Source organism: Scomber japonicus, chromosome 19 (genome assembly GCF_027409825.1).
Source record: "Scomber japonicus isolate fScoJap1 chromosome 19, fScoJap1.pri, whole genome shotgun sequence".
Lineage (NCBI taxonomy): Eukaryota > Metazoa > Chordata > Actinopteri > Scombriformes > Scombridae > Scomber > Scomber japonicus.
This window is the reverse complement of record NC_070596.1, coordinates 23,780,339-23,797,459: the sequence shown is the minus strand read 5'-3', so window position 1 is coordinate 23,797,459 and position 17,121 is coordinate 23,780,339. Positions and strand designations below refer to the sequence as shown.

General features: G+C 37.2%; 2 protein-coding genes across 3 annotated transcripts; one reads left to right on the top strand and one right to left on the bottom strand.

Annotated features, from left to right (window-relative positions):
- The first annotated feature begins 3,931 nt into the window (after positions 1-3,931).
- Positions 3,932-11,145, top strand: btf3 (basic transcription factor 3). 2 transcript variants are annotated; one of them, XM_053340093.1, is made up of 6 exons: positions 3,932-3,989; positions 7,410-7,478; positions 8,075-8,188; positions 8,282-8,483; positions 8,659-8,715; positions 10,594-11,145. In XM_053340093.1, exons 2-6 carry the CDS (start codon positions 7,410-7,412, stop codon positions 10,638-10,640), a joined length of 489 nt encoding a protein of 162 aa, XP_053196068.1. In that variant the 5' UTR covers positions 3,932-3,989; the 3' UTR covers positions 10,641-11,145. The 2 variants fall into 2 exon arrangements, with proteins under 2 accessions (XP_053196068.1, XP_053196067.1); XM_053340092.1 differs by having other exon boundaries at positions 3,938-4,063.
- Positions 11,146-12,057: 912 nt separating this feature from the next.
- ankra2 (ankyrin repeat, family A (RFXANK-like), 2) lies at positions 12,058-17,080 on the bottom strand. Its single transcript, XM_053340024.1, has 9 exons — positions 16,991-17,080; positions 16,361-16,722; positions 15,468-15,626; positions 15,310-15,375; positions 14,935-15,032; positions 14,724-14,849; positions 13,899-13,965; positions 13,710-13,790; positions 12,058-12,895 (listed from the first exon to the last, which is right to left on the bottom strand). Exons 2-9 carry the CDS (start codon positions 16,659-16,661, stop codon positions 12,840-12,842), a joined length of 954 nt encoding a protein of 317 aa, XP_053195999.1. The 5' UTR covers positions 16,662-16,722; positions 16,991-17,080; the 3' UTR covers positions 12,058-12,839.
- Positions 17,081-17,121: the final 41 nt, after the last annotated feature.

Below are 17,121 nucleotides of genomic sequence, written 5' to 3'. Positions count from 1 at the left end.
CTAATTCTCACTATGGTGAAATAAAGCTTAAAACCACTAAAACAACATGTACATGCTGGAAAAACTAAATGTCGGACTCCTCAAAGGGTCTTTTAGTACAACCAAATACTGATCAAGATTTTTTTAGGCGACTGAAATGTTACAATTAACTTAGACAAAAGACCCCATGTGAAAGTTTTTATGTCAAACTGTGACATTTTGAAGCCTAAAGTTTGCATTTTGACCATCGCCATGTTGGATTTTTGGAGTCAGTCAATGAACAGAGCCCTTGCTTCTGACACTGTACCCAGTTCTCTTTATACATTCATGATATATAGTCTATGCTTACCAGTGATGCTAATTCTCACTATGGTGAAAAAAAGCTTAAAACCACTAAAACAAAATGTACATGCTGAAAAAAACCAAATGTCCGACTCCTCAAAGGGTCTTTTAGTACAACCAAATACTGATCAAGATTTTTTTTAGGCGACTGAAATGTTACAATTAACTTTTTTCCCCCACTGTCTAGGACAAAGACAAAATACCCCATGTGAAAGTGTTTTATGTCAAACTGTGACATTATCCTCAGAATAGAATAAAAACATTGTTCATAAAACACAGCGGGAATGTGAAGGTGTCATTAAAAACAAATCTGAGCTAATAAGTGATCTTGATGCCCTGAGTTGAGCTTTTAAAGCAACCATTCTCATATAAATTATATCAATTATTCCTCTTTCACAACAACTGATAGACTCATAGATTGTTATTGCAGTGTAAATTGGCTGTGATATCCAAAATGTTAGATTTATCATGCTAGCGGCAATTCTTCCTCTGTTTTTCTTCCGTTTTTTACCGAGCAGGCCCGGTTGGCACATGACCTTTACCACATGTTCAGTGAAAAATGACTCTTACTATTATTTCTCATTTGGAGGGTCAAAGGACTCTGTCAAACATCCATCAATTGATTTGAACTTTGAAGATGTGACAACAGAGAATTCATCATAACACCTTAAAAGGGAGGATTTGACCCCTCAGGTCATCTGTGTAAGCCCATTAGTGTTCTATACCAATAACATGCCAAGCTAACATTGACCATAACATAACAACATGCAGTATGGCCTCTCTGAATCTGGAGAATGGGGCTGCTAGCTAGGAAAATAAGTAACGTGAGACTGGAATATAATCCCTTATTTGTGTCTGTCTATTGCACTAAGCTGATGAAAAAAAGCCATGATCGAGTTTAGTAGATCAAGACTTAAGTAGCAATCAGTTTAGGTAAGCAGGGACCGTTGGAGGGTTTTCACTGTGAAGCAGCTAGATGAAGACCAAATTAACAGTCCACTGATTTATTTGTTGTTGTTTAAGTTAACCTCGCTTTAAGCCTGCAACTGATGACTGATCTATCAATTATTCTCTCAATTAATCAATTTGTAATTTGGGCAGTAAAATGTCCAGAAATGGTAAAAAATATCAATAATTGTTTCTCAAAGCTGAAGGTGACGTCATCAAATGTCTTGTTTTGTCCGACCAACAGTCCACAACCCAAAGATATTCAGTTTACTGTTGTAAGAGACTACACAAACTGGGAAATATTCACACTGACTAATCGATTAATCATCTAATCCTTGCAGCCTTACTGGCTTGCTTGTTGCATGGCAGTAGCAGTTGTAATTTATATGCTTATCCTATATTATTTCATATAACATTCTAATAGTCATGCACAATATTTCCCTCTGAATTATAAGCTAGTAGAGTAGAAGTAAAAAGTAACTTGACATAGAAATACTCATGTGAAATACAAGTACCTGAGAATTGTACTTAAGTGCAGAACTGAAGAGGAATGAACTTAATTACATTCCACCACTGTTGTCTAATTACACTGTTCAGCACATTTTGCCATCAAATCACGATGGCTGTTTTGAAAATATTAATAATAATGCATACACATTTCTCAATATGAGGCAGCCAAAAACCTTACTGTCACAACTCCAGTCTTAATGCATCAAATTCCCTCTTTTCAGAGTTATTTAACACCCTTCACTATATGCAACACACTACTTAGAGCTCATGTGCAATATCACACCTATACTAATGTGCAGTATAATGTATTTGTACATGCTTGCATATATTTTAATTCATCTCTCTTTTATCTCTCTATCTCTCTTTTTAATAATTGTAAATATTTTATTATATACTCTGAAACTACCAAATTTCACTGTCTTCAACATTGCCACCTGCTGTGTTACTGTGCATGTGTCAATAAAAGCTCCTCTGTCCTCAGACAGTGTTTCCCTGTTGAGATGCAGTGGAGGTATAGTAATAAAAAGAGGAAAACAAGTGTAACTTTGAAAGATATCTAGATGACTTGACTATTTTGGATGATTGAAACTTCATATTTGCTTCAGTTAAACTCTGAAGTGCATTTTTGAACAGAAGGGGGGCTGTGAATTTTGGCCGCCATTCAAATATATTACAACTGGAATGCACCATATGTAAGCTATGTTATGAAGGGATCCTCTGATACATAACAGAAGGAATGATTGTAGCAAGAAAAAAAACTATTTTAATGTTAATTTGGCAGACTTGAAAAATTGTGAATCTGTGCATTAATCTTTATATTTAACTGGTAAAATTTGTTACAGGAAGTTAAAGTGTTGCCTGCATAGCTAAACTCAGGGCAGTAGAGAATGAGTTTTCATTGCACATATCTCGATGATTTGACTAATTTGGATAACTGAAGCTTCAGATAAACTTTTAAGTACATTTTTGCACAGATGGAGGCTTGTGGACTTTGGCCCTTATCACTTACACTATAATGCTGCGTTACATTTACCTCAGAAGTTGGAAGTCAGAGTTGGGAATGACATCACACCAGAGTTTGATTCATTGAAGAAAGAAGTTAGAAAGCCAGTTTTAGTGAGGTTAGCATTTGATAGAAATACCATTTGACCAAAAAAACACATTTCGTTGTATTTTATGCATACAAACAGTGTAGCAACATGTCCGCAGATAGAAGTTGGACAACTACACATAAACAATGTGTGTATATTTTGCTATCTATATTCCGTTTAGTGTTTAGTGTGTCATATTTGATGCTCTATTTTAGTCTAGCTTTTTATTTTCTTTCTCTTTTTCTGTACTTTGTTTTATTTTTTATTATAATTGGGTTGTTTTCTTTGAATTTATTTTATTGTATGTTTTAATGTTTCCAATTTTTACTATGATTGGGTTTTATTTATTTATTTATTTTAATTGTTTGTTTTTATGCTTCCAATTTTTACTCTTTGTTTTTATGTATGTTTATAATAAAACTGGCTATATAAATAAAGCTGCCTTGCCCTTGCCTTAGGTGTGTCTGCATGGGTATGAATAGTAAGTTGCCTTATTTGTAGTGGTGATGTTAGGTTTTACTGTGTGTTTTATTGTTTTCTTTACCTGCCCAGTGACTGCAGATGGAAATTAGCTGGTAGCTAAACCTAGTACAAAGCATCTTTTCTCCTTTTTGAGATGAATGTATTTTGTACATTGCCCCTGATATAAATAGATTAAATAAATACATAAATAAACAAAGCAAAAAAATTCTACTTCAATGTCAAGTTGATCATCTGACTGTTATTTTAAGATAGACTTGGAAAAATTGTGAACTTATCCTTTAACTTATATTCAATTTGGTAGAGTTACAGGTAGTCACAGCATTGCCTGCAAAGCTAAACTCACGGCTTTATGAGTAAATAAACATAGCAAGAAAAACCTACTTAAGTGTCAAGTTGGGCATCTGACTGTTATTTTAAGATAGACTTTGAAAAAAATGTGAACTTATCCTTTAACATGTATATTTAAATTTGGTAGAGTTACAGGTAATTAAAGCGTTGCCTGCAAAGCTAAACTCAGGGCATTAAAAACACACTTTCCATTGCAGTTCTTTCCCCCCTCTGTGCCGTGCGTCACTTCCTCCCTCCTCTCTCTCGCTTCCATCTTGCTCCCCGCATGTGTCTGCTGTTAGTCTACAGGTCAGTGAGGAGCTTTAAATACCTTTCTTCCCTGCACTGTTTCTCCCCCCCACCCTCTGATCTGACTGCAAGAGGTAAACGAAAGCCTTTTCTCAATAGATGGCTGAAATCTGAAGCTATAGTTACTGATGGTCATGTATATGTGTGAGGAGCTAATGTGTGTGTGTGTGACAGGCCGCCCACTCCACTTGCCTTACACAAGTTAGCTCACCATGCTAGCTCAAGTTAGCCTTGTACAAGTTGTTGCACTTAAAGCTAAATAACCACACCTCGTTTCGGCTCACTGTGTGTGTGTGGGGTTTTTTTTTTTGCTGCATTAGTCAGCAAATGTTAGCTTAAGCCTACGTGATATTTTCCTGCAGTGCTTTTTATGTATTGTTATTTTGTTTAAGCTTAACTTTAAACACACACCTTTGGTGTTTAGCTTAAACTTGGTGTGTCTTAGCTTTGTTGTGCTCAATATGGACACCAGTTTGGAGGAAAACCATTGGGGTTAGCTGCTAACTTTAACTTAGCACCTTATTGGCATGTGTAAAAAAGTCTGCTTATCTCTTTGAACACAGTCTTATCTACTTACTATCACTAATGCAGCCCTCCTCTGTTTTGGGTGTGTTGAAGTAGGATGTCCCTCATTTGTTTATAGCTTTTATCATGAGGATGTGATGTTTCCTTCTTCGCGGGTACACACCACGATTTTGAGATATTAGCTAAACTGCATACCAGTGGTGGAAAGTACAATGACTACTGTACTTTACTTGAGTATTTCCTTATTTTTTTAATGCTACTTCACACTTCCTCTCCTACATCTCAGAGGGGAATATTGTACTTTCTAATCCACTATTTTAATCTGACAGATGTAGTTACTTTTCAGATGTAATATAACAAGCTTTTAAAATGCAACACATTGTTCAAGTTCAAGTCAGTGGTTTAAGCTTTTTGGCTTTTTGACATCTTAAAGCAGTGTGTAGTCATTTCAGATATCTGAGTTGTTAACAGCTCCACCTAATAATGACTTTCCCTTTGAACTTCTCACATGGTTTTATTTCAATAAATGATCCAATATTTCACCCAGAATTTCTCCCATTAATCATCTCAAGACCCCTCAGATTTTAACTGGTGGTTGGGAACCACTGGACTGAAATAGTTTATATTATTATATATTTATATTGTATATAAAGTAATGTAAACTAGCTCCACCTCCAGCAGCTACAACAGTAACATGCTGCTCTAACCCTGATGCTTCACTATTAATCATCTAATGATGTCATATATTATAATATATCAGTCAGAGGAACCAAACTACTACTGTTACTTAAATACATTACTTACATTTTGCTGCTCATACTTACTTATGTACTTAAGTGGAGTTTTTCATGCTGGAGTATGTAAATGTTTGAGAATTGGCAATATGATACAACTGGTTAGTCTTGAAGCAATGCTAAAAAAAATCTAAGGCTGGTCATGATCATGCAAGGTGTGTAGATAACTACATTTTCACTTTCTACATTAATCTACTATCTAATGCTTGTTGCCTTGATCATTTTCTCATTCGGCTGGATGTTCGGATGTTAAAAAGCCTTGTTATATGTATGTCATAGTAGTAACATGGCTCATTGAGTGATATTGTAATATGGTATGTGTACATGTAGAAATATGATCATGCTCAACATGGCTAGATTTCTGCTGGTTAAGCCAGAATACATGGTGTAAGACCTACTTGGATTTCATAAGGGGTTGTGGAAATGAGATCATGTGCATGAAAAAACTGCAAATAAAGAAAGCAACATAACTTAATAATCATGTGACTAGAGCTGAAGAAAAGTAATGATAAACTATTTTGATAATCAATTAATCATGTCAGTATTTTGAGTGAAAATTGTGAAATAATGCTTCACATTTTCAGTGTCTAGCATCTCAAATGACACAATATTCCTCTTTGTTATATTGTAGACAATATATATAATATAGTAAATAGACATTTAAACATTTGAAGAAGTCACCATGGTCACAGATAAACTGTCAGGGGCACCTTTTCACTTTTTCATAAACCAAACAATACATGTGGTGATGTTAGTGGAGCACATCATGCCACTTCCTGTTGGCAATGATTAAAGGTAGAGTCAGTGATTCTGGAGAAAGATGATTCAATGCACTACTTTATTTATTATTTATATTACTATTTAACCAGTGTCTTCTCACAGTCCATTAAAGCTACATAATGCTATTCCAGCCTATCAGCAAGGGGGCACATGCTCATACACAGGACAGGTAGAGGTAATCTAGGCAGCTGAGGGGGTGGGGGGGGGGGGGGTCATAGCCGATTCACAGATAAACTTCTATTTTATTACAGTATCAATTCACACTGAATCTTAGATTCGCTCGTGGAGAACGCCCACGCTTTTTTACTCTCCAAGTCTATTTCTATCATGTTCAGTGATGTGAAATATGAGCAGACAGCTGTTTAAATCACACAAATATCCTGCTGTGAAAGTGTTATTTGATTTATTAACCGTATCAAATCAATACAAATGCTGTCGGATTTCTTCACGCGGAGCCGACACCAAAGCTATTTTTGGTTCAGTAAATTTCTGCTGCTAAATTTTTCAGCCTGGTGAGGGCAGTCTTACCGGCTGCTGTCCTCTCGGCTCTGCAGGAGCTTCAGCTGACAGACAGATAGAGAGAGTTTCCGCACCTAATAATAAAGTCTGAGAGGAACAGAAGTGACTCGAAAATTGACGCAACACTCTTTGCCATTTCTCTTTTGGGCGTTGCCATGACAATGAGCATCATTCATTTTAGGGGAAGGGCTGTAAAGGAGTGGTGTATTTGTTTGGGTATTTAGCACAAATATCAGCTGTCTCTATCCAGAATTACTGACTCTACCTTTTAATTACAATACCAATTACCTTTTTAATAGCTTAATTACAAGCAGCGCAATGATGAATAAAAAAACACACAAGCCAAGACTAATCTCTCCTCGGAGTAACACAATTTTGGCAGCATGTCACATGATCAGATGAATTATGAGTGCTTGTTCTTTGTCGTCTTTGTTGGATTTCCTAACGGCGTAGATTTTGTTTGTAATGCTCAGTGAGATCAGAGCATCCAATTGCAACAGCATTAGACTCAAATGAGGCAACGGCTTGTAAGTTAGCCCAAAAAAAAGCCCAGCTAAGGAAGTGCAAAACTTCAATTTCTGACAGTCACTGCAATATTTGAAGAGTTTTATTACAGTGAGTTTGCCATCAAGTCAAATCAGCATAAAAGGACTATGTACTTTGTCGTGTACTGGTGGAATTAACAGTTTTTGCAGTATCACATAACTTAACTGCAAAATACTTCATGTTAACCTGGAGGCTGTATGAAGACCAGCTGTAACGGTGATACTAATGTTATGTCCTCTCTCTTTTTTTCCCCCAGATGAAAGAAGCAATTATGAATCAAGAAAAACTAGCTAAACTACAGGCCCAAGTCCGCATCGGCGGAAAGGTAAACAAAATAAATCACTCTGTCAAAAGCACTCAATTTTTTTAATTTAATGTCTTAATATAATAGGGTGTGATTAGAGTTTAGGACTAGGCTGTTAAAGTGTTACAAATCAGTTCATGTCATCCAGCCTGGCAAAGGAAGTGAAACTAGTTACTGGATACTACTTTTATAGGAAATTCATTTTAAAAATAAGGAAGAAAAGAAATGACCTCACATGTACTTGAGATTATAGATGGTGTGCAGAACTATTAGAAACTGTCTACTAAAAAAAACAGGTGATGCAAGTAAGACATTGACGCAGTTAGATACACTTTAAGCCCTGAATAAATCTGCTATGGCTGGTTTCTATGACAACCTGCAGTTTCATCTATATTTTTGTGACACAGCAGCAGTAATTTTTAGACAGCAGGAGTGTGCTGTAGGCCAGAGAGCGAGCTAAATTAAACAGCTTATAAACAGTCATCAGTTTTGGGGCCAGAAATCTCACATCCAGCCTATAAGTCATGTTTAATACAGATGATAATGTATAAATAGATCAAACTTCATCAAGGACCGGAGGTTTATACTGAAACATGTTTGTATGATTTATCCCGCAGGGTAGCGCTCGCAGAAAGAAGAAGGTTGTGCACAGAACAGCGACCGCAGATGACAAGAAGCTCCAGTTCTCCTTAAAGAAACTTGGCGTCAACAATATCTCCGGTATTGAAGAGGTAAGCATAACACTTCTGTGATTTTAAGGTGAATCTTTGTCGATACTGCGTGTAATCTTGTTGTTAATGGTGTTCAATTCTGGTCTTTTGCAGGTCAACATGTTTACAAATCAGGGAACAGTCATTCACTTCAACAATCCCAAAGTGCAGGCCTCCCTCGCCGCCAACACCTTCACCATCACTGGCCACGCCGAGACCAAGCAGCTGACCGAGATGTTGCCGGGCATCCTCAACCAGCTGGGAGCAGACAGCCTGACGAGCCTCAGGAGACTCGCTGAAGCTCTGCCCAAACAGGGTCAGTGTGCAGGAGCAACTTCTGATAGCTAAACTCATGTCTCCTGAGGCTATAATATAATAATAGTATGAATATCACAGTAGGCTCAGACTGTGCCTTGGAGCATTTTTTTGGTAACTCGATCATTTAAAATTGCTCTTCAAGCTTCTCACAGATCCTTTTTCTGTTCTTACAGCTGTAGATGGAAAAGCGCCAATTGCAACAGTAGAAGAAGAGGACGATGACGTTCCAGGTGAGTACTCAGATGTCTTCACTGTGTATTGGGTACAATTAGGGCCGGCCAGTTAATTAAAACAGAACAGAAACCCAACATTAAGGCTAATTTTAGTCATATTTATATGCTTTATGAAGTCAGTCCTTCATGCAGATTGTTCACCTGCAGTTCAAAGCCATGTAATTAACCCTACGTGTCAAGGGGAAGACTGCATGATGAAATGTAACCAGTGGCGGGTGCAGATGGGAACAAGCTGGTACGGCTTCTTTAGACACGACGCAGCCCCAAAAAATGAAGCTTAACAGAAATAAAGTGGGATTATAGCGTTGAGTAGTGTTGAGTGTGAAGCTGAGCCCTTGCATCTGTCATGTCACTGTAAAAGATGTGACTAATAGGATGACACAAATCATACAATTGTTATTAAAATGTGTTTATATTACATATTTTTGACATTCGTGTTTTAGCAAAGGAATGCGGAAAAGTGTTAACTACTGAATATGATAAGTTATTAGAGCTCCACTGTGATGATGGAGAAGAATCTTGTGCACAGGTGTATTTAACAATTTGAATCACTACCTGGGCCCATACCGATATTAAAAAAAAAAAAAATTCTTCAAATATAATGATATTTTACAGTTTAACAATAAACTTTATTGTATTAAATGATGTCAGTGTACTAAGACAGTAAACTTATTTGTGAATTTAATAATAAGAAATATATATAATTAGTTCTGAATTTAAAAAAAACATACAGAACAAACAAAACATATGTATATATTAAACTAATTAAGGGTCAAATATACATATTATGCTGCCCATATAACTTTAAAATTTAAAAATATATCAGACAACATATTCACCGATACTGATACGTTTGTGATAGGTCAGTTTTGGCAGATCAGATTGACTGACCGATATATAAACGTAACAATTAGTTGTGATATTGTCGCCCACGTTTTATGTTCAGCTATATGTCCATTCACAGTAGTCCGTTTCACCTTTCAGAACAAAACATTGCTTCAGCATCTCACAAGTATAATCTGGACTTATTTGGTCGTCTCGCAGTCTTATCTGGAAAAACTCCTTCACACTCATCCATCCATTAATCGGGACAGTTTCTTTTTTTCTCTCCTTCTCTCGTTAAATACCCGTGGCAGGCTTGCTTTTCTTCTGGCTCGTGAAAGAGGGTCATACAAAGGGGATTCAACAACGACTTTAGATGATGGTGCAACGCGGGGTTTTTGTGTTTGAATCTCATGTTCGCTGTTTATAAGATCTTGAGATTCAGTTTGCTTTTCTTTGCAAAGAAAATGGCCCAAACACATGAGGTTGCTATTACAACAAGCTTCAGCTTTTCCCAGGACTTCTCCCCCCTCCCCTCCCCTTAGCCCCGACTCCTCACTAATGTAACAAACGATTACACATGTATTCAGCAATAGGAGCAGTCAAAGCCTGATGGCACGGGGTTAACAACCATTGCCATCATGTTGTTATTGGAGTTAAGTTTCCTTTTTGTTCTCCCACTGAAGGAACATGTTTACTCAGACCTTTCCAATTGTTTCCATTTTAACCCTCGACCCAAGTTGGAAAGGCAGATTTCTCACATTTCATGGGAGTAATTGAAGGCAACTTTTTGATGCTCCGCGCCATAATTTTTACAGCTGTGTTCAGTAGTTGACGAGGGGCCTCATGTGTGGAGCACATTGCAGGCTACATGGGAGCAGAGAAAGAGAGAGATGAGCAAAGGATTGGGATTGCGTTACGCCTAGTATCACGTTTCAGATAAACACACTTTTCCTGAATTGTGCTCTGGCACCTCTGAGAGTCATTTGTGCAGATGCCTTTCTCCTCGAATCACTCAATTTATCCCTTTTTTTTGTATGTGTGTTGTTTCAGATCTGGTGGAGAATTTCGATGAAGCATCCAAGGATGAGGCTAACTAGAAGAAAAGTGGACTCTCTGGAGTGACGAAACTTGACAGGACCATGTGGGGGCACAAGATGTTTTTCTGTCTATTTTCGAGAGGTGGAAAGTTAATTGTTAAAGTACCTGAGAACGTGGAAAATTTGTCAACGTCTGGCTGTGAGCAATTCTGTAATACACGCAAGACCCGAGACAAAGTACTTGCCTACTTAAGTGAATTAATTTTGAGTATTTTGTCTAGAATAGTTACTCGGAGGTATTAAAAAAATTGGGGGTAGCAGTATTTTTGAGTAAGGTATTTTAGAACTCATTCCACCTCTTCTTTGCCACCAGACTTTTTAAAATGCTTGTCGTGCTCTGTGGTCTGTATGTCCAGTTACAGTGAGACGTTGTGTGTAAAATGTGGTGTTAAAAGGCTCCTGATGTTTCCTCCACGTTACTGAACCTTAATTCTTTGTGGCCTCGCTCAAAACCATATCTGGAATAAACCTTTGCTACTGTCAATAAACAGGAAGGATCTCTGGATTTTTGCTGCTCTGCTGTAGGTTGATCAGCATGCTCAGGTGTGCAGGTTGATCTCTGGTCCGACTGTTTACTTCATTATTTGACTTACTTAGTATAATGGTGTAGTTACAGGTTAGCTATAAAGAGACAGACATGAGTTTTTCCACTGCTAATTTTAAAATGTTATTTCATTCTGCTTATTTTTACAAGAACAGTTTATTGCAGGCCATTTTTATTTAATTCCAGCGGTGTTCATTTTAAAATGTCCTTTACCCAGCCAAATATATTTCATGATATCACTTTCCATTACAAAGAGGGCAGAGCCAACAATGTGATTTGCTGTTGCTTTGATCTGTATAAACAACTCAAGAAAAAGGACATTTTCAAATAAAACTAGCTGGAATTGAAGTACTGCTGCTTAAGGATGAAATGATTGAATTAATCTCAAAGATCCCGTAGCTTTACATCCAGTAATTAAGACTTCTTCCAGCCTTACTGTTTTATAAGTTTCGGACAAATCAGATATGGAGGATATTCAGTTCACTAAAATGTATGATAAATGAGAATTTGAGTTGCAACTAGCAAACGTTAAGAAGTTTTCTTAAAAAGCAAACATTTGGTTATTTATTTAATTGATCATTTTCTGTTAACTGATAAATCAATGTATTGTTGCAGCTCTGTAACAGTTATGAGTTTATTTTCCCCAAAAGATTTAAAAAAAAATAATAATTTCATTTCAGTGAGTGTAAACAGTGGTTCGACCCCTAACTTGCATTTAGAAACATTTCTGTGAAGTGTGATGACGAGCGATACTGAGGTTAATGACAAATACACCATTTATAACTTGTGGAACATTTAAATGAGGTTTTGAGGTCTTTTCGAAGTCACAACACATCAGTTGACATTAGTATCACAATCCAAAGAAACAAAAAACAGACTCATTAATATGACAGTTTTTATCACATAACAACACAATGTCTAAATTATTTAAATAAATAAACTCAGTACAACAAACACAAAGATCTTCAGGATCAACACACAACTTGGCAGCGTCATAAAGCGCACAGTCTGGTTCATGTGCATCACAGTCTGTAACAAAGCATTCACAGTCCACCTGCTGTCATTTCTGAACTGTGTTTACAGTGAAAACCAGACAGTGCTTACGTGAGGCCATTCAACTTATTACATTAAAAACCTGTTACTCTTAAAATCTGTTTTATAGTTAATAAGTTAGTTAAAAATTTGCCATAACGGGAAAAGGATAGATTAGCTCATGATGGCATGTAACATATCATATGACACTGAGAGCTCAAAACAAAACTTCCATGTTTAATTAAAGCAGAAATGAATCCTGAACTGCACATTTGGGAGCATTCAGGTGGCGTGCAGTGCAGTGCATGCTGGGTTGTCGTGAGTAACTGTGTCTTTTTTTTGTACTCACCTTTACATACTTGTTCTTTAAAATGTTGTAAGTGAATCCTTATTAAATTTGGTACTCCACATTCAATTGGAAAATTTGCTGAGTAAAACAGTTTTAAAGAGGGTTCAAATAAAAAAGTCAGCACAAACCTTCATATGCACCATGCCCACAAAATGATGTTGAAATATCACTTTGTGGACTAAAACATTCCTGCAGGCTGATAGCCTGGGCATGCTACATGATTGTCCAGAGTGCAGCATTGTCCCTCCAGTATGTTTTCCTCAAGCTTAACAGTTCATTCTCTGATTCCCATCAGCAGCTTCAGTAAATGTGCCTCCATCACCTGTTGAACTAAACAAAGAAACAGAGTACTTTACTTTACTGTGGTCATTTATAGTCAATGTTTTCATTATCGACTTATCTGCCGATTGTTTTCTCAAGTCATTGTTTGGTTTGTTAAATTGTCCAAAAATGGTGAAAAATGTCAGTCACAATTCCCTAAAGCCCAAGATTACGTCTTCATCTTGCAGGATGTGTCTGACTAATAGTCCAAAATCAACAATAATATACAATGAATAAAAAAACACATACAATACAGAAAATCCTCACAACTGATAAGCTGTAACCTTGCTTATTGGGGTTTTGCTTGAAAAAAAAAAAACACTACATGTTTTTAACCTTTAACCATTAACAGCTTATTTTATGAACACTTGGGGGCAGCAGAAAGAACTGTGAACACAACACAGATATATTATCATTCATGTGGTAAACTTTACACATCCAGCAGTTACAAAGCAACATTGTTATTCATTTGGAGTCATGTTTCTGTCCACTTTATGAATGTAAGTCCACTATTCACTCTTTTTTATCTTTCTACCACTTCCTGAGAAAAATATCTGACTCTTTAGCTGCTAAATACTCCACTATGGTCACCAGCTACTTGCTAATTGTGTCTGTCTAATTGTTGCTGTTTGGTGCTGAGCAGGTAGTGTACAGTGAGTAGAGCTTGCTCTCTGAATCCAAAGAGCGGTGGGAGTGAACCAAAACAGTGGAGTTGTGCTATGAACAGTTAATCTATTAGCAGAAACTCACTGCAATGCTTTATAAAGCTGAGGAGAGCTGCTGAGTAATAGCAGCTTTAAATATAGCTTTGTTTTACACGTACCATTTCGATGGCCCATTGCCACCGCCATGTCCATTGCATTGAATCCAGAATCTGACTCGATGGTAGGATCAGCACCACTCTCTGGAAGACATAAAAGCAAGTCTTATTATAATTCCTAAACAATATAAATGAATATCCATATTTTAAACACAGCCAGGTGATACTTCTCAGAAAAAGATTTGTCCTCACCTAACAAGATTTCAACACAGCGTACGTGGTTCCCATGGACAGCGTAGAGCAGAGGAGCTCCACCATTCTGAAAACACAGAGAGGCAACATCACATAAGGTCACATTTCATACAGAGATTAATACTAAACAAGGGATCCAAGATCTCCCCTACTGTCATACTATTGATATTTATTTAAATTTGCGTTTGCTGAATAAACAAATAATCAAAGCTTTGTATTCTTACTAGAGCTGCACGATTTGGTGAAAAACTCATATTGTGATTATCGTGGAAAATAATACGATTGCGATATGATAAACAAAATTGTATCATGACTGTATAATTATTGATGATTTTGAGAATCTAACTTACCAATAGCAAGTTGAAGTTTATGTCCTTTGATTAAGCTCCACCACTTTTACAGTGTTAGTGCAGTTATCTGTTGTGATAACGACCTGACGCTCCTCACACATGCAGCCGATGTCTCTTTCAAGCCCAAGGCGGAGTTATCGCCAGTATGATCCTCAGGTCCGCATCATTTTCTGAAATCTCTTTGCTAACCGAGGACATGGGCATCATGTCTTTTGCCAAGCCGTATGTTATGGAGTCGGTTTGTGTTTTGTTTTGTTTAGACACCAGCAAGTTATGTGACCATTCACTGGCAGAGACTGACAGAGACTGAGTGTGGCCTATGAAGTATCTCGGCTCATGGTGCGTAGATGACCAGACGTTTTCACACGCACATTTAAATTGAATTAAATTTAAATGACTCTTTTGCAGTTATATAATTGCACAGGCTGACATATTGCGATTGCGATGACATTAATCGTGCAGCACTAATTCTTACCCAGTCATATTCATTCACGTCAACACCACAGTCGATGAGCATCTTCACAATATCAGTGTATCCCTTGCTGCAGGCCAAAGACAATGCACTTTCCCTTCCTTTGGCCAGGAGGTTGGGGTCAGCACCCTGAGGTGAAGAAGGATGCAAAATGACTTAACATGGCAACCAGTACATAAATAAAGAGCACGGTCTAAAAGAGGTTTTTTCTTACATTTTGAAGCAGAAACTCCACAACAGCAATTTGTCCATGTGCAGCTGCCCACATCAAGGGGGTAAAGCCTTCCTCATCTTGTAGATTGATCACAGTCTCTGTTAATATGATGCATAAAAAAGATGGAAACAACATGGCAATTATAAATATTTTCATCAGGAAAACAAATAAAATATTTTAAATGCAAAGAAGATACTACTTTTCTTCATATTTATTCACTATGTACGCAAAATATTATGCAAAATTAGTCTGTATAACTACTATGGTATGCAACTCATATTAATACCAAGTAAATAACCTATTCTTGACTGTGCATGCAGGTTAAATGATTCAATAACACCAATGGTTGTAAGTATTAGTGGACGGACTGTGAACCTTGTTCAATCCTGCTAGCCAGAAACACCATTTCTCCTTGGGCTGCCAACTGATGAATGGACAAAGCTGAAAAGAATTAAACAAGTACGTTATTAATTAGCATCTTAACTTTACTGATTCATGATAACATATTTTAAAATTAAGTTAAAACAACTTACAATGCACCAGAAGAGGTGTGGAAGAAACTTCATTGCCCCTGTGTTTGTTGGTCAGGGTGGTGGACTGCTTGATGGGGGAGAAATGTTTGGTGGTGGACGGTGTGTAAACATGACGCACTTGTATACCCGGTGAAGGTGAGGTCTGGATGTTGCACTCAGCTGAAAGAGAAAAGAAAACATTTTAAGGAAAAAGCTTCAATGATAAGTCGATGGACAGAAAATGAATCGTGGACTATTTTGATAATCCATTATTCATTTTCAGTCATTTTTAAAACAGAAATCATACAAAAATCACCTTATTTCAGTAGGGTTCGGTTATATGGACAAAATCAAATATCACAACACCTATCACAAATACCTCGATAATCTTGTGTTTTAACTAAATATTTACACAATGAGAGTTTCTAAAATAATCATAAATAATGAGGATAAAATGACCAAATGGGGAAAGTGAAATAATAGAATAGCTAGAGCAGTCTGGTAACTTCATAAAATGACATTGCTTATCTGTAACAAAGCCTTTAAAAACCAGGAAAAGACATAACACTAATATAACAATAATATCACCATATTATGATATCCAGAATCTAAGACAATATTTAGTCTCATGAATGTGAGTTTCTTTAGTCTTTTATGGTAGTAAGCTGAATATATTTAAGTTGTAGATGGTTGATAGAGAAAACAAGACATCTGGGGTTGGATATTGGGCTTTAGGGGGGAAAAGATAAGGCTTTTTAAAAAGCACCAATTGACTAATTTAGAAAATAATATAATAATCACTAATGAAGATAAACATTAGATGCAGTTTTATAAGTAAGTTTACATTAGTCACAGCCTTAAACATTAAAACAAGACACCTGAGCAACTTGAATTATCTTGAAAGTTGAAGTTACCTTTGAATAAAACAGAAGCCACCTCCAGATCAGAGTTGACCTGGTCCTGGATGTTCTTGCTGTCCTCCTCGTTGAGCGACTTGACGAATCTGGAGCACACATTCATGTCAAAGCGGTTCGGCAGGATGAACTTGATCCCCATGGCCACATTTTGGGTGCCGGGGTCATCTGGACTGGCACCCACCGACTGCTCAGTCTTGATGGCACTTATGTCTGGCATTACACAGATCCCCTCCATGTCTTCAGAGACCAGGGGACAGTCAGCTGTCCCGCCTGAGGCCCCCACCGTAACGCTGTCCATCTTCGGGGTCTCTCACCTCACTGAGCTCTCACACTGGGATTACACTGAAGCTACTGCACGCCTAACAACGCAGAAACAAGCTATATTAGCATCAGAAAACAATTTCCAAACGGCCTTGCCTTCTAATTAGTGTGAAAATACCGAAATCTAGCACCTCTATATCCAAACAGCGTCTACCTGTTAGCAGCTGTTAGCATGCCAGCTATTGTTATCGTAACCTTACACTTGTAAAACTAACAAGCTGAGGCTAATACATTTGAACACACAGTGACAGTAAAGCCTTACCATCAATAAAAAACATTTTCATACAATAAACAAACATTACTTACTCGATAGGACATTGTTTTTCTTGGATATCTTCAGGCAGCCATCCTTTTCTTTTTTCGGTGTTTTGATGCATACGCGCATGCGCAATTAGCAGCACACATACAACCAGGTGCAGCTCTTAAAAACCTCCCCC

What these genes read in the sequence shown, in the direction of transcription:
- btf3 (XM_053340093.1), top strand. Translation starts at nt 7,410, where the DNA reads ATGAAAGAAGCAATTATGAATCAAGAAAAACTAGCTAAACTACAGGCC. An exon ending in AAGTCCGCATCGGCGGAAAG is followed by an intron (nt 7,479 to 8,074) that starts GTAAACAAAATA and finishes TTTATCCCGCAG; the next exon opens with GGTAGCGCTCGCAGAAAGAA. An exon ending in TGAAGCTCTGCCCAAACAGG is followed by an intron (nt 8,484 to 8,658) that starts GTCAGTGTGCAG and finishes CTGTTCTTACAG; the next exon opens with CTGTAGATGGAAAAGCGCCA.
- ankra2 (XM_053340024.1), bottom strand. Translation starts at nt 16,661, where the DNA reads ATGGACAGCGTTACGGTGGGGGCCTCAGGCGGGACAGCTGACTGTCCC. An exon ending in GGCTAGCAGGATTGAACAAG is followed by an intron (nt 15,033 to 15,309) that starts GTTCACAGTCCG and finishes TCATATTAACAG; the next exon opens with AGACTGTGATCAATCTACAA. An exon ending in GGCAATGGGCCATCGAAATG is followed by an intron (nt 12,896 to 13,709) that starts GTACGTGTAAAA and finishes TTCTTTGTTTAG; the next exon opens with TTCAACAGGTGATGGAGGCA.